Genomic DNA, 23,407 nt, shown 5'->3' with positions numbered 1-23,407 from the left:
TTTCTCTCTCCCTTTCTACTCTACTATTTATTCATGAGAAAGTCTCTCTTGGCTCTGTGCCTGAAACAGAGCACAAAGATAACATATTCTATCGGGGTGAATGAAAGTTCATTGGGAGAAACCGTTTCTCTTGAATTTACACAAGTGCCATGAATACGTCTGTCCATATTATGACAGCAATCTAAACAAGGAAGTTCAAATTCAGTCCAAAAGGTGCTGTACAAATTAAGCAAAAGCTGCCAGTCACAGATGATGTATAGTATTGCTTTGCATTTTATCTGGTCTAAAATGATTTAAAAAATGAAAGAAAATGTTTTTTATTCTGTAGCTGTTGTCAAAGTTTATCTCACTGCTGCATTGTGTCCATTCTAGTATGAAATAAATTCAATTAAACACACAAATGCTCACATGTACATGCAGAAATGCAAACATTTTATGAAGAAAAACATTATTCTTGCATGCGTGATATCTGATGGTTTCATTTTAGATGATTTCCCAAAGTCTATTACTCTACCTCACTTGTATGGAACTTGCTAAACATCTTCTCAACACATTTAATAGTGTGATTGATTTTCACTGATGAAACATTTTGTGTACACAAATTCCCACTGCAACTATGATATACTTTAGGGCTACGCTAGGGCTATAAAGGCAAAAACCTGCCCAGGATAAATCCTGCTGTAAACACCATATTGTTTTTGTCCAATGCCAATCAAGAGTAATCTTACTATGAACTTTGGGTCATTAAACCGGCTCGACTGTCTTCTGGTTAATGAAAGCAGGCTGCCACTGACTGAGAGTCACAAGACCAGAAGAGATGAACTATCCTTTTTTCAGAGGAACTCCACTCTTGAAGACCACCTTGCTAGAATATTTATTAGGGCTGTCGATCGATTAAAAAATGTAATCTAATTAATTACATACTCTGTGATTAATTAATCGAAATGAATTGCATACATAATTAACGGTGCCTGAACTGATACTTTTTAAGAAAGTAAGAAAAGAAAAAAAAAGGGTACTAAACAACAGTCGGTGACATTAAAGAACGGCTTGTTTATTGCTAAGGCCATATGGTCAAAATTAAATGATTTAATAATAATGTATAACAATAACAATAACTTATTTCACTAGTAAATTGCTGTTAAACGACAAAAACAACCACCAGATGGGAAAAGGACATTTACAATAACTTCAAATGCACCACGAAGCTGTAGTTTACCAGTTTCATTGAACGCACCGTCTGTGTTGTTTTTCCGACGGCAGCTACAGATTGTTACATACCGGTGTTGAATCCTCTACAGTAAAACACAGTCAAACTTTACACCGTTTAGCGTTAGCTGTCAGCATTGTAACCGTGTTTATCCAGCTACTAGCTAGCGGTAGGCTAACGTTAGCTGCTGTCGAGTATAGTGTAAACTAGCGTCACGTGCAGCGGTGTTTGTGTTGCCTGTATCGTCTGTTTCAGAGCATCAGAGAGAAGCGCAGACATATCAGTGGCACCAGATTTCGGTAGCCAGGGTTGGCAGGAAGAAGATTTTTACAAGTAAATGTTCCAATTAATGATCCAGGCAGGACATTCTCATCTCCCTCCTTCATTTTACAGTCCAATGGTGGCTAGAATGGCTCCTGGTCAAACGTCAATATGAAATGGATTAATCTGCATTATTTTTTTTAACGCGTTATTTTTTCTCAGATTAATTAATCGAAATTAACGTTATTTTGACAGCCCTAATATTTATATAATATATTATCTCCTTTTGGAGACAAAATTAAGGATTAAATGTCTACGGCTCTTTACCTCTGAGATGTTCGGGATCAACGTGGTTGCGATCATCTTTGGAGGCAAGGTGGGCCGAGACCCCCAGGGCCCCGGTCAGCGCAAGAAGCCCTGAGCTCCCCGCCCCCAGGGACAGGCCTGATGGGTGTGGTGTCAGAGGAATGCCAGGAGCATGGTGAGACAGGTGCTGGAGCTGCTGCTGCTGTGGCCACAGGGGAAGGAGGGAGCGGGGAGGGAGGGGTCGGGGAGGGATGGTGTCATACAAGGGGGTGGGTGGTTAGAAAAAACAAGGTATAGAAGAAATGGATAGAAAATAAGCATCAGAAAGTGCAAAGAACAAAGGAGAAGGAAGAAGGGAAATATGGGGGGGAAGGGAAAGGGGGGGTTGTGCTTGGAAAAGGGCAGGTGAGAGAGATAGTAGAAAGGGAGACGGTGAATGAAATGAAATCCACATGGAGAGCTCAACAGTTAGAGAGGAAAATAAAGAGATTAGTGGATTAAGAGGTGGAAAAGATGGACACCAAGGACAAGAAAAAGGAAATTGAAAGATGGGGAGAAGAAAATTAAACGGTCAGGATACACAGAGAAGTAAAGAAAGAGGAGATGGAAAGTGAAAGAAAGAAGGAGAAACGGTGAAGAGAGCAAAAGGATGAATGGGATTTATTATAAAGGAAAGGCAGGAGGAGGAACATTGAGAAATAGGCCAGGGGAAAACACAGAAAGGGAAGAAAATGTTTGAGTCAGAGAGTAAATGATGAGGAGGAACAGAGGGAGATCATGGTGGAGGCAGTGAAAAGTGAAGGAGAATAAGGTGAACAGGAGGGAGAAGATAGGGAGAGAGGGTAAATGAGAAGGGGAGGAAAAGTGTGCAGATGAGAGAGCAAAAGATAAGACATAGCCAAAAACAATGGGAGAGGAGAAATGAGGACAGGGCCATACAGTAGTAGGAGAGAGAGAATGATAAAGGATCACAAAAGGAGAGATGAGAAAATGGAGGATAGAGAGAGAAAAGGGATCAAAGGAGCAGCTACAGATAAAGAAAGGCTATTATCCTGAGTCGAGCATTATGATGTGTTTTTGTGTGTTGTTTTGTCAAGCCAGTGTGTTCACACACACACACACACACACACACACACACACACACACACACACACACACACACACACACACGCAAACACCGAGACAGCAGTGTTTGTAGTGCTGGGAGGAACAAAGGGCTTTAAGTAGACAGTAATGTGATCAGTGCTCTGACAAGCTCTGGAAAGCCCCGTCTACGAGGGCACATCACTCGTAGAAGTCTGTCTGTGTGTACATGTGAGGACATATATTTGCAGATAAGCATGTGGATAATATGTTGTTCTTGGTGATCATGCTCTATTAAAGGCAAGTATGGGTGTATTTTGTATAGGTGTCAAATGGTATCATTGTAGTTAAGGTATGTATTATGTCACATTATATCTTGCACCCGGCGCAGCACAGAGCAAAGCCCGACGCAAGTGTCTTTGCGAGTTTAAGACCGACGCAGTTGTCAATTTCCCGTCCAGCGCCCACGTTGTTTAAATAGCAAATGCACCTGCGTCCATCTGTGCGCCCATGGGCGTTCTTGTCTTACAGGGAGGTGTGTTCAGGTGAATTCTTGACGTATTGCTATCTTGAGGCAGTGGGAAGTGATCGCGCCATTGACCAACAAAAACCTGGTCTAAAGTCAATAGCACAGCATTTCATTGTTATTTTAACAGCACATTAGTAAAATGCGCCTAGGCTTATGCACAGCGTGCGCACACTATGCTTGTTACACACACAGGGAAGCGCAGCAGCACACAAACATGCAAAAGATTACAAATAAAAAGATTACAAATAAAAATATTACGGTGGAAATCCGCCATCATAATAGCAACGTGCCAAGGTACAAACACGCCTGGCTTTTGAAGGGAATGGGAGATGACACTCTGATTGGTTTATTGCATGTTACGACCAAAACACACCTATGAATTAATGAAGACACTAAGTACAACCCTTTTGAACCAATGTGCCTGGCGCACGGACCCTTTTTTCTGCCGTCAAACTAGCAAAAGTGGATTTGGACACGCCCTAAACGCACCTGCGCCATGCGCTTAGATCGTTAAAATAGGGACCTATGTGTGTCAGTTTGTATGTTAGCTTGGTTTTAATATGAAATTATCCAGAAAGTGTATCCAACACAGAAACCTTAATCCCGAGTTGTAACTAAAGCAGTGCACATCATACTGTTGTTGTACAGTAAGTAAACAGTAATGTGATCAGTGCACTGACAATTCGACCTGACTTATCTGATAACAATCACAATTTCTTTCTCTTCTTGAACATGTCTGAGAAGAGAGCTTCGACATAAGAGACAGAGCAAAAACTACCATGTTATTTGGCAAGTGGGACTTGTTACTCCAAAACATTAATGTATTTCTTTATACTAATAGTTACTTATTTAAACTACTATCAGCCGTGAGCTTTAAAAAATCGCTGCTCCCCAAATGTTATTTTACTGGGAGCAGTAATTTATTACAGTTTAATATAAAATTGGAAACAGTGTCCAGTAAAACAGGATGCAACATCTCATTTGCCGCTGCCACAATCAATTAGTCGGGCTTTACACAACGTAAATACAACCTCACACTCTGAATGAGATGCTGATTAACATCTGATTGTAAAAGATTGGCTCTCTCAGTGGTTATAGACTACTTTAAAACACGGATACATCGAAAAAAATAACTGGTTTGCAATTTAAAGCTGAAAATTAAAGCTCCACGATTTTTATCCCCATCAACATCGCCATCTGTGGCATAAACTGTAAATGTGAACACCTCGAGTGATGTTTATGTCAATCCCTCACCTATTTGAAATAATGCTGACTCTCATCAGTTTGATTGGTCCTTAGTTAATGTGTTCAGTGCAAATGTGTAGGTGTAGTTGTGTGTGTTTGTGCTGTCAAGATGAATGGAAGGTGACTCACCCCGATAATGGCGTTGAGTTCAGCCATGGTGACCTGCTTCGCCCTTTCCACTGCTTGGACCACCTGTTGCTGGTGCTACACACACACACACACACACACACACACACACACACACACACACACACACACACACACACACACACACACACACACACACACACACACACACACACACACACATATTCAATGCCACAGAAAGAGAGTACGGTTTGCACTGCCATATTATCCATGCATTATGTTACAGTATATAGTGTAAACTAACCATAATGTAATTATATTGCATATACAGTCATAATGTATATTGCATGTACAGTCAGTAAATGTCTAGATTGGGAAACCATTCATTCACACAGCGCAAACACTGACAAAGAAGTTACACACACACACACACACACACACACACACACACACACACACACACAATAACTAAAATCTCAGGTCTGTTTACACAAAATCCCAATGTAATCAGTCACACAAATGCAAATATGCATGTGTGCAACAGTGCTCGCACACACACAGACGCACAGTGTCAATATGCATACTCTCACACTCTCAGACAAAAAGAAGTGTGTCTGCAGGTTTGTACTCCAGTCTTCTACACACTACCACACATACAACTAGTGCACATACAGTCAGAGCAACAATACAACAATGTATTTAAGCGTTAATAAGTTGTAAGAGATGCTCCTCTTACTTATTTAAGTTGTATTAAGCAGATTATACAGATTAAGAAGCAATTATACAGGCCAAGCACACACACACACACACACACACACACACACACACACACACACACACACACACACACACACACACACACACACACACACAGAAATGGTGATGATGATGTTGTTGAATGATAAAAGGGCCCAAAGGAGTGACTGTATTTAAATTAAATATAATGGGATCTAAATGTTCAGAAAAAAATAAAATTTAATATTACTCCTAAAGCCAGAGAGCCTTCTTTATAAAATACTATACAATTGGCTCTAATACCATAATAAGTTGTTCTGTATTGTTTCCAGTGACATTGATACTTGTGGGAATTTGTTTAATATCAGTACCTTTTGATCTGAAAATAAAAAATGTTTGTTATCAATATAATGAGAACTTATATAACTATATTTTGCTCAGCATGCAATTTTATGTATTTTTGTTTTATTATTCTGAATGCAAAGAAAATGTGATATAGGCCTGAGGGGTAAAAAACTATCCCTTGATCATGTGTATGAACATTTTGGGTTTATCTATAAGTGTGTCTGGCAGTGGTGACACTTACCTCTTGAGAGAGGAAAGGGATGATCTGAGCGCAGATGGCACTGAGACGCTTGACAATCTCCGCCTGTGATGGAAAGAGGGAGAAACAAGGGAAAGAGACAGAAGGAGAGAGAAAAGGATATATGATAATGTTGCATACCGTAAGATAACAAGTACACAATTAACACAGCATATGATACACCTTTACAGCACATTAAGCCTTTGCTGCATTAAAACATCTTTCTAATGAGCTAGGAGTTCAGTCAGTGACAACTCTATGAGACAGAGAGACGAAATATATAACAGAAGTGGAAGGATGGAAGGATGAAGGCAGCATTAGAGCTCCAGGCATCATCAGGTCTTTTAGCATTACCTTACTCTCATTTAGCTCGGCCATACACACTCTTCAGCCTTCCTCCATCTCTTTCTTCGTTACTCTCTCACCACAAACACACACAAACACATGAGCGAACAAACACACATTCACAAAAAGCAGAAACATTGTAAGGATTTCTCTCTAAAGCTCTCTATTTCCTAAAACTCGTAAAAACCATAAAATGCTTTCTTACCCCCACACACACACACACACACACACACACACACACACACACACACATATGCACACACACACACACACACACACACACACACACACACACGTGGCAAACCTAGTAACCATCCGCAGAATACAGCTGCCTGCACACATGGACACATACAAACATAAGCCAATACTCTCTCTGTGTCACACACATACACACACACTAACACACACACTAACACACTTGCACGCGTACACACACACACACACTGAACCTCTGCGGTGTGTCTAATTCTATCTGTCTGAGTGCCCTCAGCCTCATTTTGTTCTCTTCTTCACTCAGCCGTTCCCTCTTTTTCTACAACAGCTCTCACACTGAGCCATTATTACCCTATTCATTCTCTTCCTCCCATCCTCCCCCCACTCCCCCTCCTTTGCTCTCTTTGTCTCATTTTCTCCCATCTTTCTATTTTTCTATATTATTCTCTTTCGCTTAATTTTAATTTCTCTCCCTTCTTCGCTCCTTTTCTTCTTTTAATATCAGTCTTCTCTCTTTTCTTTGTTACTTTGCTGTCACACATTACCACGGCCATACACACCTATTTTTTTATTTTTACTTGCTCAATCTATTTTTTTCTCTTTCTTTCTTTCTCTGTATCCCTCTCTCCCCAGGAATACTGTACATGTTTCTGGCACTTCAAGATACTGGAGATGAACAGAGAAAGATAGCAAAGGGACGATGGAGGGCAATGCAATGATTGACAGGGTTGTATACATCCAAAGGCTCTCACACACACACACACACACACACACACACACACACACACACACACACACACACACACACACAATCAGTCAGCCTGTCAGTTACAGCCAGTCTCATCGACACTTCATAAACTTCATAAACTAGCTATCACCAGACACACAGCTCTGTTTCAAGGACATACACAGTCTTATCACATCATACATGTGTCAACGTATGCATGTGTGTGTGTGTGAGAGAATGAGTTTTTACAGAATTTCTTATTGCTGTTGATTCTGCTGATGCCATTTTTTTGAAAGACTACTGAATGTTTGTCTGCTTGACTCCACTTTATCCCTTTATTTGCTTTCTATTCTTTTCTAACTTTTTCTATTTCCATGCTGTATTCTAGTAGAAGATTACAGCATGGAAAGAAAATGAGGCATGCACATACAATTCATTAAATAGAGCCATGTTAACAGTTAGCAAATATATCTATTTCCCTGTTTGAGTTAACCTAAAAACATCACAACCTGCTAACAATTTAATCAGCAAATTGCCCAACCTGAGAGAGGCTTTCAGAATCAATTGACGTGCAGTCCATAAACTGCAACTTGTGAAATGGTTCAACGTGGAGAAAAAGGAAGGTTCACCACCATCGCTGACCACTAACCTATGGTGCTAACGATTTGATTGCAGGGACAATGGTAAAACGTTGTACATTGTACATAAATTACACGTTTCCTTTAATTCACCTAATTATATGGCATTATCTATTCTGAATCAACTCTTCAATAGAGGTGTTGAAATTAATCAAATAATCAATGCATCGAATCGTGGACATGGACGATGCTGCATCGATAATCGACCGGGCCATAATCGATTATTTCTGTTTACAATTTAATGTATGCCTAACAACCTTTCTGTTTACATATTCTGTTATGTTTTGCACATTCAGGAAGTGCCATGTGCTCAGTGCTGTAGTTTTATGTACCCAATGTATTTAGTATTAGAGCACTGCAGAATGTTTTGTTTTTGAAGCTTGAAAAGCTATGAATTAAATATCCTATATGGCTTTAATAGAAAAATGTATTTGACGCATCGTGATGCATCGAGATATCGAATCGAATCGCTGACATGATAATCATAATTGAATCGAATCAGAAGATCAGTGAAGATTCACACCTCTACTCGGCAACTACACCAGATACACCAGATAGCTACCAAATACAGGTTGTCCTCAGGCTGTAAGTTTGATTTAAAGTTACACAAATAAACATAACTATATAGATATCAATAACAGAGAAGCATAAACAAACAGTACAAAGAAAAGAAAGCGTTTGCTCAGTTATATGGATGCATTAAAAGCATTCAGAGCAAAAAATGCTTGCAGTAAAGTTTTCAATAAGGATTAACTCTATTCTATGTTACAACAGAAGAAAGATCAGCCATTTTTCTGGAGTGATTAGTTCATTGATTAACGGATCTCCCAGTGACCAATTATATTTCTCATATGATGAATGATGTTAGCCACATACAGTATCAGTTAAAGAAAATAAGTGTACAGTTTAAGAAATGTTAGGATTAGCTTCCTACTTCTTTGTTTCATATGCATTGGCTGCCCATTACACAAGGTATTGAACTATAGACTGTAAACTAAAAGCTAACTAAAGAAAGAATTCTCTGTGGGTTTAGCACTGTTAGCAAGCCTTTCACATTAAATTGAATTATTTGATTAATCGTTATTAACAAAAATATCACTTAATGCAAGTTAAACCATGGAAAACGACAATCATTGTATATTTTGTATATGCTTCGTAAATGCCAGTCAGCCGATGGATTTACATTAGAGTAAAGCCCCTGAAACACCAACCCAACGGCTGACCGTCGGCAGAAAAGGCAGTCGACTGATCAGTGGGCTCCCTGAGGTCCAAAAAGTGCTTTGGAACACACCGAAGCGACGCCATCTTGAGCGTACATTCTACGCGTAATACAAAAAAGGAAAACCGGAAATGACAACGCGTTACGTGGGTCTGGCTTCTTCAGCTGATAGTTATGGCGGCTTGTTCGAAATACGATCTCGTATTTTACGAAAATAGTTCACTGAAACGTGTTTCTGAAAACATTTTAAGCGAGAAATAGGCCATACAGTCGCTGAATCTGTCTTCAATTCAGATCGGCAAAGGTCAGTTTAAAAGATTTTTGTCAGATTTTGAGAGGCATTCGTCACTCATCTCGCTCGTTATTTCCGGGTTAGCGAGTCCGACTGCCCGCCCTCCGACCCAGCAAGTCAGGTCGGCCAAAATGAAGGCCGACGGCTCCTCCGACGGCCAACGGCACAGAACACACTGAACCGACTCGAGTCACCGATCTCGCCAGACTGTCCGACGGCCGATTATTGGGTTGGTGTGTCTGAGCTGGGCCAGGTGTCAGAAACAATACGGCACAGTCTCGTTCCACAACCCTGCCAAAGCACAGCCACCAGGGAGCACTGGCAAAGACTGGCCGGATGGAGGGATGAACGGATGGAGGGATGAATGGATGGGTAGATACAAAGGAAAAGAGGGGGCTGTTCAATAAACACCTGAGGGCAGATATACTGCCAACTGGCATGGGGACAGAGAGAGACAGAGAAAGAGAGGCTTTAAATGAAACAGAGATAAAATGTAGGTGAGGGACAAAGGACACACATTCTTTTCATTTTAAAGAGCAAAAATGTCCTAAATTATTCTCTAAAATACACAAATAGATGGAGGAATTGAAATTGATAGTAAGAGGAGAGGTGAAAATGAAGAAGACAAGGAAGAAGAAGGAATGAACTGTAGGACAAGGACAGCCTGTTCCAGAGGCCATGGCGCATATTAGCCTGTCTGAGGGGCACGCATGCACGCGCACGCACACACACACACACGCACGCACGCACGCACGCACGCACACACACACACACACACACAAAGTGGCAGTGTGCTCAGAATTGTCATCTCGTCAGATCATTAAATACATATCAATACACATATCAATAAAACATAAATCCAAAATACCAATACCTATACTATTACATGTGTACATATCTTCTATGTTGACTGAGTGTATGGTTGAGTCAAATCACATTTCTTTTAAAACAGAAGTAATACTAAAAGCTTGCAAGTAACCACATGCTCACACCAGGACTTACAAGTAAAGGCGCATCAACCTGTGTATTGATTGGTTTTAAATGATCACTTAAGAGACTAGAAGCAACAGACAGCAAAGAGATCTCTGTAACTTGTCTGAAGTGGAGAGTTGAGCAGAGTTCAACATCCTGCAAATTAGCAGCAATTTCTTTATAGGTGGGTTTCCCTAATGTTGTTGAATTCTAAAACTTCTTTTGACTTTGTCTATTGAGTGAAAGCTTTTTTTAAAAGTTGACTGTAGCTATTTATGCTGTTCCTGTAGTACATCAAGTGCCTCAGTCTATTTACAGCAAAATTATAGAGAGAGAGAAAGTGCATTTCCATTACTGTAAACAGTGATGTACAGTACATTATCATGAAAGTTTAAACATACAAAGTAAAGGTCATATTTGGTGTCACAGTAATACATTCTTCCTTGAACCAACATTTTTCATATACATTTAACTGTCAATCAGGAAGAAATCCATCAGAGTACAAGGAACCAATTTCTACACCCGGCTCAGTAGACCAGAATGCAACGCAGAGACAAGAGTTGTGCTTGTGTAAGAGGTGTACTGTAATTAAAAAAAAAATCTTGACTGGAAAAACTCATTTTCCTACACTTACTTTGCAATAACTATTGCTATTTCTCTCTCTCCACCCACATGTTTAAACGCGTTCCTGCCTGTTTTGTGAAGGCTGTCAAAAGGCATTCGAGGAAATGAAGAAAATGACTAACTGAAGTCAAAATAGATTAAATAGGTGGGTAGATGAGGCGGTGGGTACACTAGAAAAGACAATAATAACACTCACTCACAAAACAAGCCATCACAGACTGATGGTGTAACAGCGGTTCTGCATGTGGGATTTTCGTTAAATAATGAGCCAGCATCTGACTCTTCTTCGAAAGAAACAAAGCTTGTTTAAGAGGGACAGGGTCCTACTGGAGTACGATCTGCCCCCCAGCTATTTTTTTTTCAAATGCTTGGAATAACAAGGCGTCCTACGTTGTGCACCTGTAGCATATTGGCAAGCTTGTACAAGGTCAGTCTATATCCTTGATGTTCCACTTCCGGGATTGCTCCGGTGCCGCAGGAAATTCAGCCGGATGCAAGTCTTTTCGCTGATGTCCGTTTCCTTCCGCTTTCTTTGTGTTGGAATTTTAAACTCCGGTGGATTTCTGAGGACTAAAATAACTTTTGAATGTACACGGTCCACCAAAACAAGTTCCTTACCGAGGCTATTGTTCAGCGGCTCCGTGCGGAGCTTAGCGCCACCCATAATGATTGTGATTGGTTTAAAGAAATGCCAATAAACCAGAGCACGTTTTTCTCCCATCCCGGATCGCTATGTGGACTAGAGTGCGGATCGGGCCGCATTTTTCTGTCGGAGCCCGGCCTGCGTCCGACAGAGCAGTAACCGAACCCGACCCGAGCCCGACAGGCATTAAGATATTTATGTCCGAGCCCGACACAGTTAAAATCTCTTTTTTTTCTCATACTAATGACACATGTACGTTTGTTTGTGTGGAAAGCCCGCTTTTATTAAGCAACTGTAGGAAGGCATTCGGAAATGTCAACAGATGACGGGGAAACAAGCACACGTTAACACAGGCGCGCACAAGAGGATGCACTGATGTGACCGAGCCCGACTCAAACCCGAACATCATTTCTAAATATCTGTCCGAACCTGGCCCGGCCGTCGGGTACCGTTGGGTCCCGTTGGGTCCCGTCGGGTCCCGTCGGGCTCGGGTTGGGTATCCATCCTCTAATGTGGACTAGCTAGACCCTCCTCCGCAGTGCTGTGGAGGTTGGTCTAGCAAAGCGAGACTAGTACGAGGTAAAAAGTGATATATGGAGGTTCATATGTAATGCCTCACAATCAAGACCAGAAATGGAGACAAGCTCATAAGTAGGGATGAATTAACAGAAAACAAGCTCATGTGAACTTGAACTGGAACATCGGGGGAAGACACTTCCCTGTGAAAGATCAGCATTGTATTTGGTCTCCCAGCATGATGGCAAGCATCAGTGACCATTTTCATCGGCCAATAAAGCTTGGTGAATTTGAATGTGACGAGCGTGGGTTGAGTTTGGCACGGGAGGAGGGAGATAGTGCCCAGTGTGCTCAGGCACTGCCAGCTGTGCCAGCTTCTGAGTCCCACCACGGCTGAGCGAGCCAGCGTTATGGAGGGGGCCTGTGTGTGTGTGTGTGTGTGATACCCCACTCCTCTACTCACTCTACAGTAATTGCTCTCAACAAAAATCTTTGCCATCTTTCTTACAGTACAGTAATATTATGTCTATTTCTAGCACTTCTCTCTGGCTTGTTACCCGAATAGTTGCTGGTTTGAATCCTTGGAAGTAGTCTGGGAGACTGACAGGCAAATTCACGAAAGGATTGAGCTGCTTTTGTGGCTGATAAACCTGCACAAATAAGACTAAAAGAAACGTGTAATTCTTAAAGCACCAGCAAAGGGTGAAATGCACCACTAACTGCGCAGCCAAGCAAATAGTGGCATATAAATAAATAAATATATAAATAGGTTACACCAACAGCACTGACTGACTGGAATATTAAATTTCTCTGTCACGTTTAAATTCCTTGCCTATTGAGGAAGTATTGAGGAATGCCTCTGCACCTCGTTGGTCAGGACCTGTAGCTTGCGATCTGAAAATTTCATAAATTAAAAATTACACTCAGCTGCAAAAATGTGTGCATGTTTGTGTTGTAATATCTTTAGCGAAATTTAACATAAAATGTTAAAGATTTTTGTTGCATTTTAGGCCTTTATTTGTATAGGACAGCTTAGACTTGAAAGGGGGGAGAAAAGGGGAATGACATGCAGCAAAGGACCGCAGCTCAGAGTCCAACCCGCAGCCACTGCGTCGAGGAGCAAACCTCTACATATGGGCGCGCGCTCTACCAGGTGAGCCAACCAGGCACCCAAGCGCAATTTATTTTGTGAATCGAACCTTGAGACGGGGCAGATAGCCGTTGCAAGGGATTCACAATTCATGGTGCCATGAGCGGCCACAATCCATTCTTTGTGAATTTGCCCGAGAGTGAGCCATGGTTGAGCGTAGCACTTAACCTCCAACAGCAGAAGGATGCATGCCCAGTCAACCTTAACTCTTTAGAGTAAGCAGGTGATACAAAATGATTGTGTGGTGACAGGAAGAGTGCTGAGGCTCTGACCTTTAAGCCCCTGACACACCAACTCGACGGCTGACCGTCGGCAGAAAAGGCAGTTGGACTGATCAGTCTGCTCCCCGAGGTCCAAAAAGTGCCTCGGAACACACCAAAGCGATGCCGTCTTGAGCGTATGTTCTGTGCGTGCGTGGGACGTAATACAAAAAATGAAAACCGGAAAGGGTCTGGCTTCTCCAGCCAATAGTAATGGCGGCTTGTTCGAAATATGATCTCTTATTTTACGAAAATAGTTCACTGAAACGTGTTTCTGAAAACATTTTAAGCGAGAAATAGGCCATGCAGTTGCTGAAACTGCATTCATTTCAGATCGACAAAGGTCAGTTTAAAAGATTTTCGTCAGATTTTGAGAGGCATTCGTCACTCATCCCACTCGTTATTTCCGGTTTAGCACTCCACCAATCAGATTGGTGGAGTGCCCGCCCTCCGACCCAGCAAGTCAGGTCGGCCAAAATGAAGGCCTTATACTTACAATATGAATCATCATTATTTTGCATCATCACTGACAAGTGTAGTGTCTAGGTACTTTAACATTCATATATCAAAGACAAAGCAATGGATTCTGGGATTTTCCTTTCATCAGAAAGTAGTGTCCATGCTATGAAGTGATTTTGGACACAGTGATATTGTATGTTACAGTGCCCATTGCTGCAGAATACCCTCATTTATTTTCAAGAGTAAGAGGGTGTATACATATCACACACACACACACACACACACACACAATCCTGGAGCTTATCTCTGTCCTCTGCTTTCTAATTGTACTGCTCTCTCCTCTGTGAACAGTTTAAGGTAAATATTTGTAGCCAATGACGCACTAATCACCCACTGATTGGGGTTGCAGGCACAGAGCTGTTCAATATAAACAGCCATTCCTGCTTCCTCTCATTCAAACCCCCACCTGCTCCTTTCTTTAGTCTTTCTCTCCATGCAATCAGCCCTCTTCTGTTTCTATTCTACTGGCTCATTTTTCCACTTCCGCAGTATCTCTCACTCTCGCTCTCTTTCTGTGTCCTCTCGCTCTGTTTTCCCTCAGTGCACATGGCTTTGCTCTTTTGCTCTCCCTCTCTGCCCTTCTTCTAATTCTCTCTCATTTATTTCTCCTTCTCCTTGCTCTATCTCTCTGCCCTGCTTCTCTCCCAAAATCTCTCTCCCTCCACCTCCCAACCCTCTTTTTTCTTTTCTTGCTCAGTCTTGTTTTCTTCTCCCTGCCCTCTCTCTCTCTCTCTGGGCAGCGAGCCAGCTCCTCTTCCCTGGCACTGAGCCAACTCCTCACCTCCTCCTCTTCCCCTCCCTCCCTTCCTCTATCCCCCTTGCCTCTGATTGATGGCCCCTCTATTCTAAGGAGAGGAAGAGAAACAGTGAAAGAGAAAGAGAAAGAGAGAGAGGGAGTGGGAGAGGGAAGGGGAGCAGCAAAGCACACGCTCACACACAAAAACACAGAGGCACACACATGTGCACACAAGCACTCTTAGAATTGTGCACACAAATTGAACTACACACACACACACACACACACACACAAGTACACACACAAAAGCCACCACAAACAGTCGAAGACACGCGCACACACACAAAAGCAACAAGGGCACACAGAAAACCAATCCAAACAGAGCAGAGGAGAGCACACATACAAAGAGCTGTGTGCAGAGCAAGCAGAGCCTCCCAGCATGTGACTAACAAGCACACACACATGCGCGCGCACACACACACACACACACACACACACACACACACACACACACACACACACACACACACACACACATAAAGACACAGATTCAACCTTCAGTGCAGTAACAATACAACATAGGCAGCGGACCAGGCAGCAGAAACATTTAGAATGAAAAATACAGACAGACAGCTCACTCCAACTCCTCCAACTCACACACACACACACACACACACACACACACACACACACACACACACACACATTCACACTCACAGTTGGGGTTGTAGTTTTACAACCAACAAGATCCCCAGCCCCCCCCTCCCCCTCCCAACCCTTCACTCTGGCTATATAATACACTAAGCTATTAGTCATATTAACACTGTGCCAGCTCACCAGCTTGCATTGACAGACTGCATACGGCTTCAAACTCATGTCGTCCGCAATGCAATCAGACACAAAGTAGCCAGGGTAGCAAAGCTGGCTGTTCAGTAAGCATGCCTACATTGCCTTCACTGTTGCAAACATGACCCACATATTATGGCCTTGTTGGCATGTTATATTTTGATAACTACTCGTAAGACCAACAGATGACATATTTTCAACTAGTCTTACTTGCTAAAATGCATTTATGTACACCGGAATAAAACATAAGCAGACTATGAGTCTACAACCAAACTAGCAGTTCTGTATGGCTGTACAGTGATGCTTTAAGGTAAATGCTAGCATCAGTATGCAATCATGCTTACAAACACAATGCTAGATGAAAAGTCAGGAGAGCACCAAATTCATTAGCATACATCAAGTTCACACATTGTGTGGGAAACATCAATGTCTGTACAAACTTTTGTGCCAATCCATCTGATGATGTTGAGATATTTGAGAGGATAGGTGAAACAGGAAAAGTCAGGGGGAAACCAAAGTTAGTAGGATTCATCCTCTGTGGGCCATGGATACATTTAGACAATAACATGGAATTCATCCAACAGTTGTTGAGATATTTCAGTCACGACCAAAGTGGTGGACCAACCGACCGACAGACAGAAAGACACTGACACTGCTGCTAGCTTGGCTAAAAAGCTTTTCTATTCCATTAACCATGTAGTATACAATGCAATTCCAACTATAAATGAAATGTAGTTCATTTAATTATTAAAAATTAAAAATTACTTGAACATATGTTACTCATGAATGTATGCATGACATTATAAAGAAATAGATTTCAAATGGAATGTGCAGCAGTCATACCTGGATAAAAGCTGCTGCCTCGGAGTATTAGCCCCTTATTTTTCCCAATATAAGCACTGTTCACAGAACATGGTAGACAAACACACACACACACACACACACACACACACACACACACACACACACACACACACACACACACACACACATAGAGCTCCTCTGTCAGAGTGACAAAGCCATTACGTTAAAAGGCTAGCTCCCTGGGAATTTCATCACTCGTTTTCTGTCTCATCTCATCTTTCTCTCTTTCTTTTTCACTGTTCAACTTATTTTCTATCATTCCTAAAGGGTTATATCACACTATATTACCGCTCTCTCTCTCTCTATGCCTCATTATTCACAAATGAGCTCTGTAACACATGTATGCACAGGCATACACATGACACACACACACACACACACACACACACACACACACACACACACACACACACACACACACACACACGGAGCACAGATGCTACAACATGTGCAAAAAGAGGGACTGCATACACCAATGATCAGAGAGTGTAAACACATACACATGCACACACATACAAAGTAATTTGACCTCTCCAAAGCCGGTCTAGTTGACCCACATATGCAGGTTCGTCCTAATCCAGCCTTTAATAAAAACTGTTAAGAAAGAACCAACAAACTCAAACCACAACTGTGGGATTATCGTCTGACTGGAAGGTGGGAACGGCAGAGAGAGAAAATATGAGGGAGAGAGGATAGAAAGAGTGAGATTGAGAAAGAAAACGTGGAAAGAGAGAGAAGCCCAATCCTATTATGAACAGTGGTGAGTTAAAAATGAAGGCATCTCTCACTTGCACTCTTTTGCTCACTCTCTCTCATTCTTGTTCACTCTCTCCTCCCTCCCAAATGAAATGAGGATTCAGGTCACAACTTCAGCCAAATATACCAACGCATGCACACACACGCACGCACGCACGCACGCACGCACGCACGCACGCACACACACACACACACACACACACACACACACACACACACACACACACAGAGCACAGATGCTACAACATGTGCAAAAAGAGGGACTGCATACACCAATGATCAGAGAGTGTAAACACATACACATGCACACACATACAAAGTAATTTGACCTCTCCAAAGCCGGTTCTAGTTGACCCACATATGCAGGTTCGTCCCTAATCCAGCCTTTAATAAAAACTGTTAAGAAAACAACCAACAAACTCAAACCACAACTGTGGGATTATCGTCTGACTGGAAGGTGGGAACGGCAGAGAGAAAAATATGAGGGAGAGAGGATAGAAAGAGTGAGATTGAGAAAGAAAACGTGGAAAGAGAGAGAAGCCCAATCCTATTATGAACAGTGGTGAGTTAAAAATGAAGGCATCTCTCACTTGCACTCTTTTGCTCACTCTCTCTCATTCTTGTTCACTCTCTCCTCCCTCCCAAATGAAATGAGGATTCAGGTCACAACTTCAGCCAAATATACCAACGCATGCACACACACGCACGCACGCACGCACGCACGCACGCACGCACGCACGCACACACACACACACACACACACACACACACACACACACACACACAGAGCACAGATGCTACAACATGTGCAAAAAGAGGGACTGCATACACCAATGATCAGAGAGTGTAAACACATACACATGCACACACATACAAAGTAATTTGACCTCTCCAAAGCCGGTTCTAGTTGACCCACATATGCAGGTTCGTCCTAATCCAGCCTTTAATAAAAACTGTAAAAAACAACCAACAAACTCAAACCACAACTGTGGGATTATCGTCTGACTGGAAGGTGGGAACGGCAGAGAGAGAAAATATGAGGGAGAGAGGATAGAAAGAGTGAGATTGAGAAAGAAAACGTGGAAAGAGAGAGAAGCCCAATCCTATTATGAACAGTGGTGAGTTAAAAATGAAGGCATCTCTCACTTGCACTCTTTCGCTCACTCTCTCTCATTCTTGTTCACTGATGAACTGATTCAAATGAGGATTCAGGTCACAACTTCCGCCAAATATACCCCATACACACACACACACACACACACACACACACACACACACACACACACACACACACACACACACACACACACGTGCACAAACATGCATAAAAAGGCTAGACAGCTCAGGCTAATTAGGCCGTAGGATAAGCGCATGCACACACTTTTTTTTTATAAAACACAAACAGATAAACATTCTCTCATGTGGTCTCCCTCTCCTGCTTGTACTCTGGCTTAATTTTTCTCAGTCCCTGTTTCTTTTTTTATTCATTTTCTCAGTTTATTTCTTGACCTAGTTCATCGTCTTGTTTCCCTTTCTTTTCAGCTTGATTCACAGATTTTTTTTTATTGTATAACTGCTACAAAATGCTAATAATGCCAACAGTATTTGCTATATAGCATGAACTATCACATCAAAGAGAGAGCAAAGGGCTACTCACTCTTTTCTCTCACTCAAAAGCACACACTCCCACACCCTCAGCCTCATATATGTGGTGGTGAAATGAAAGGAGGGAGCAGGAAGGAAGGACAGCCAGCTGCTGCATCTGTCCTCAGGAGTCCACAGGGGAAACAGTCTGGCTGCCGAGCATCCTGACTATCAAACACAGCCTTCTATAATATCCTGCCTGGTCTGTAGACTACTTCTTCTCTCTATCTAGCATTCTGATACAGTATGTAAAGTCTATATATATGCTAACACTGGTTCTTATAGCATCCGGTCAATAGTGTGCGAACCTAGCATTCGTATGGCAGTTGTACTATAAAGAAAGTATGAGCTATTGCTGAAATGTGAGCACAACTTCAATGATATTCTGATTAGTATTAATTGCAGTGACTTATGGAGGAGGTCAGGAGGACCTGAGGTGTTACAAGGTGACTGTAGAGCTGCTGGTTTAAGTAAGAAGCCTGGCGACAAAGCACTCTGCTAAATGTGTATTATGCCTTATTTAGCTCCTAGCTGGTCACCTTTAGGCTTTTAACTCACAGGTGTTATTATCCAAAGTGGCTTAAAATTAGTAACCAGCTATTTAAATTAAATATCAGCTTGAGGACCCACCGACACCTTTCAGTAATGGGATGCTCTCTCTCACCACTGGATAACCTTTCTGCCTGTTATTTTTGTCTTTGCTTTTAAAAAAATACACACTCTGCTCTCATCCTCCAGTACCAGGTTTGTTTTATTGTTTTATAAATGTGTCCTAGCCACCTAGAAGACTAGCATCGTATATCATGAACTATTACAACAATTCAATTGTGAGCCAGCTTTCAACTACACAGGCCCCTCCAGGTCGTTGCTGTCTAATCTCTAATTATGCACCATCGCTGCCCGGTAGCCTTGTTGCCTAGCATGCTTCTGTAACAGGCTACTAAAATGCAAACAAATATGCAAATATTCCAGCATTCTAGCAGCTTTCTACCATCAATAATTTCTCCTGCAAACCTAAATTGGTGTTTCAGCTCAAAGTACCAAGTACCAAAAGTACCTGATGTAAAAAGCACAACTTGTTTGAAGGATTTTAACCTTTGAGTCCACAGTATTTCAATCAGCAACCACGCAGGCTCGACTCAGACGGGCTGCTACTTTGTTCCCTGGGATATCGATTTCTAAATAAATCAGGGAGATATTTTTTAAGCACCTAGAAGCGGTAATCATTGTTCATGCATAATCATAATTAATTAACAACACTGAGTCATCCAAATTAGAGTCAAAAACAGGATTTTCCTGTTTCCAGTGATATGATGCAGTGACTGTTGAGGAAAAAAAATCAATGATGCAACATTAGCTAAAGCCATGTGTTTTTCGTTCCCTTTTCAGGTCAAAATAAGACACTAATATGTGGTGTTTCTGATAGGAAGGGGGTATGGTGTACCGACAGTAGCAGTGTAAGGATTGTAATGCAGCAGCAGTGTAATTTTTTTTTTTGTGATGCACTGTCAGATCCCAACCCAGTCGTTTAGAAACACTTACCTAGGCTGTTATTGAAATGCTTCCACAGTAGTTTCCCTGCTGGGCCCAAGGGTCTACTGGGGGACACTATCCCAGCAAAGAAATAATGGGCCCTACTGCTAAAATAACACATTACCTCTGAAACTGTGAAGATGTACAGTATATGTGCACATGTCAAAATACACATTTCACTTCCAGATAGAAGAAAAGGTATGTTACCATTCATAGTGCCAAGGTAATTTTAGTTTGCAAGGCCAGCAAGTAAAACAGTGTTCATCATACCTGTACATACAAACTGTAGGCAAACATGTTTACTGACGGAGGTCATTCAGCGTCACTGTAGACGATGCAGCCCCTGCCATCAAAATAACCCGCAGTCAAAACTCTCCTTATAAACAGCACTGGCCAGCTGTGTTCAACTGTCATTATAAAGTTATTTATTTCCCTAATTGTGTGCTGTGTGTACTTTCTTTAGCATTATGGAACAAAAAACCTGGACTCGTGTCAGGCAGACTGGTCCAAATTATGTTCAGTCTAATCAGATCTGGTTCCCATTTAAATGCTGCGAAGTCTGTGAGTCAATATTTCTAATAAATGAGTGGATCCGGGTGGATTATGGGGCATTACAAGGATCACAGGATAAAAATGTGTTTTTTGGGCATGTTTGAGTCAACCACATTGTGGATCAGCTTCAACTATGATCGGGTCTATTCAAATTGGGTCTGATTATCCTCGGGTCCCTTTTCGCCAAGTTTTTTTTTTTTCCTTCAAGATTACTTTTATGCACTTGAATGTTTTGGGCTTGTGAAGACTTCTACCTGAAATGCACCACACAAATGCATGTTGATAAGAATGTTTAGCTGCTGTTTAGTACTGTTGTAGTGTCATCTTGCTACCACTGAGCAGTTGTGGGCTCTTTGCTTTACTTAATTGTCCTTTGAAGTGTTCATAAAAAAAAAAAGTCATATCTCATTCACTTCCTGCCTTCCATATTTTCATATTTTCCTAGACTGCACTCTGGTCACAAGCTTTTGGGCTGCCTCCGCCTCTTGCTGGACTCAAATCTAACAAAGCTTCTATTCTTCTTCACCTCCAGCCATCATCCTGTTATCCTGCTGCTAGAATCCGCATACAAAACATGCATCAATCGATTCACCACACACCTTACAACAACACATACAGCACATCATATATATATATATATATATATACATACAGTAATCTGTCCTGGGCCAACCACTGTGAGCCCACAGTATATGACTGAATTACAAAGTCACTGAATGTACATGTTGTGCGTCTTCACATAGCTGGAAATACAGGCAATTACTATCCAGGCCCCAGAAGAGCTATATCAATGAATATAGAGCAACCACAGAGAGCAGTGTAGAGTCCTTATAGCCTCCCTCGCTCCTCAGGGGGACACAGCTAGTGTATGTATATATATGTATATGTGTGTATGTATGTATATATATATATATATATATATATATATATATATATATATATATATATGATAATGGAAGTGAACCAAGTGAGATAATGTAACGGCGTGTGCGTGCATGTGTGTGTGTTTCAATGTATCCATACAGCTTAAGAGGCCGGGAGGGGGGCGGGTGTTATCTTTCAGATACAATCATCTAAGAAAGAGGAAGGCAGAGAGAGAAAGAGAAGAAGGGAGAGAAATGGAAAGGAAACTAGGGAGATCAAGATAGCAAAAGAGAGGTGAGGGAGGGGGTGCAGATAGAGCGAGTGTGAAATCTAAAGAGTGAAAGAGAGAGGGAGGGGGAGAGAGAGATGAAAAAAAAAGGCTAAAAGGGAGGCTAGAAAGGCACGGGATGACTGTTACAGCTCAATTAATGCCGGGACATGAGATGGCCCTGCCACTGATAATGACAGAGCGTGCAATAGAAGAGACAGAAAGGGGAGAGAGGCAATAGCAGTGATCTCGACAGGATGTTAGGAGGAAGCTGGAGGGGGGAGAAAGAGGAGGAGGAGAGGAAATAAGAGCAGATACTGTTAAATCTATTCATGATTCATTATTTCTCACTGCGGCTCAAAGCTCCCCTCCCTCCCTTGATGTCTCTCTCTATCTCCTTCTTTCTCTGACTGCCCTCCCCCTATCTTTCCTTCTCCCTCTGTTGCTTTCCTTTTCTTGGCTCTAATTTTGATTTCCATCTCTTTTTTCTCCCTCATCTGTTCTCTGAGGTCTTTATCTGTCTCTTCTAAGGCTCCATCCTTCCTGTTTACCCACTCCTCTTTCATCCGTTCAATTAATCTCTATCCCCTCTTTTTCTCTCATTCCTGCTCTCACACTTTTTCCAACATTAGCTCTCCCCGCCATCGGTCACTTTTTTTTTCCTGTTTCTCTATCTCGCTTACTCTCTCAACTGCCTCTTTCTCTACCACCATGCTCTCTCTTTTTCTTGCAGTATCTTCAAAGTCCTCATTTTCTTTAATTATCTTACTCTTACTTTTTTCAAACTATCCCACTCACTTTTCCATCCTCTCTCCCTTTGTAGCACCCTCTATTCTACAACCTCTCCTTTTGTGCTTTATCCTCATCCACTCTGTTTCGCTCAGACTCCTCATGTTATCTCTATTCTCTATCACTGTCTTTTTTAATGTCCTTTTTTATAGCAGTTCCTTCATTTTATATTCTATCACGCTCTCTTCCTACCTTCTTCTTTCTATTCTATTTCTGTCAATTTCCGCTTCTCTGTTTCCTTTTCTATCTGTGATATATTTTATATTATTATTATCTGTGCTTATATTGTAAGTTCTCTTGTACAATCTGCCTCATATTTCTCTCTCACTGGCTCTCCTACCACTTCTCCTGTTAAACCTTTTTTTACTAGCTCTCTTGTTTTCTCTCTTGTTCTTTCT

General features: G+C 41.7%; 1 protein-coding gene across 6 annotated transcripts in view; it reads right to left on the bottom strand.

Moving 5' to 3' along the window:
- tle2b (TLE family member 2, transcriptional corepressor b) overlaps positions 1–23,407 on the bottom strand; it is an 84,918-nt gene that overhangs the window by 19,988 nt on the left and 41,523 nt on the right. For 4 of the 6 annotated variants that reach the window (XM_078259060.1, XM_078259064.1, XM_078259065.1 and 1 more), the window contains 3 exons: positions 6,043–6,105; positions 4,764–4,838; positions 1,799–1,979 (listed from right to left, as the gene is read on the bottom strand). In XM_078259060.1, coding sequence (XP_078115186.1) covers positions 1,799–1,979; positions 4,764–4,838; positions 6,043–6,105 — 319 coding nt within the window. The remainder of the gene's footprint in view (positions 1–1,798; positions 1,980–4,763; positions 4,839–6,042; positions 6,106–23,407) is intronic. The other 2 variants (XM_078259061.1, XM_078259063.1) reach the window with 1 other exon arrangement.

The sequence above is a fragment of the Sander vitreus genome, chromosome 9, assembly GCF_031162955.1.
Source record: "Sander vitreus isolate 19-12246 chromosome 9, sanVit1, whole genome shotgun sequence".
NCBI lineage: Eukaryota > Metazoa > Chordata > Actinopteri > Perciformes > Percidae > Sander > Sander vitreus.
The sequence above is the reverse complement of the archived record's forward strand: the minus strand, read 5'-3'. Positions and strand labels throughout refer to the sequence as shown.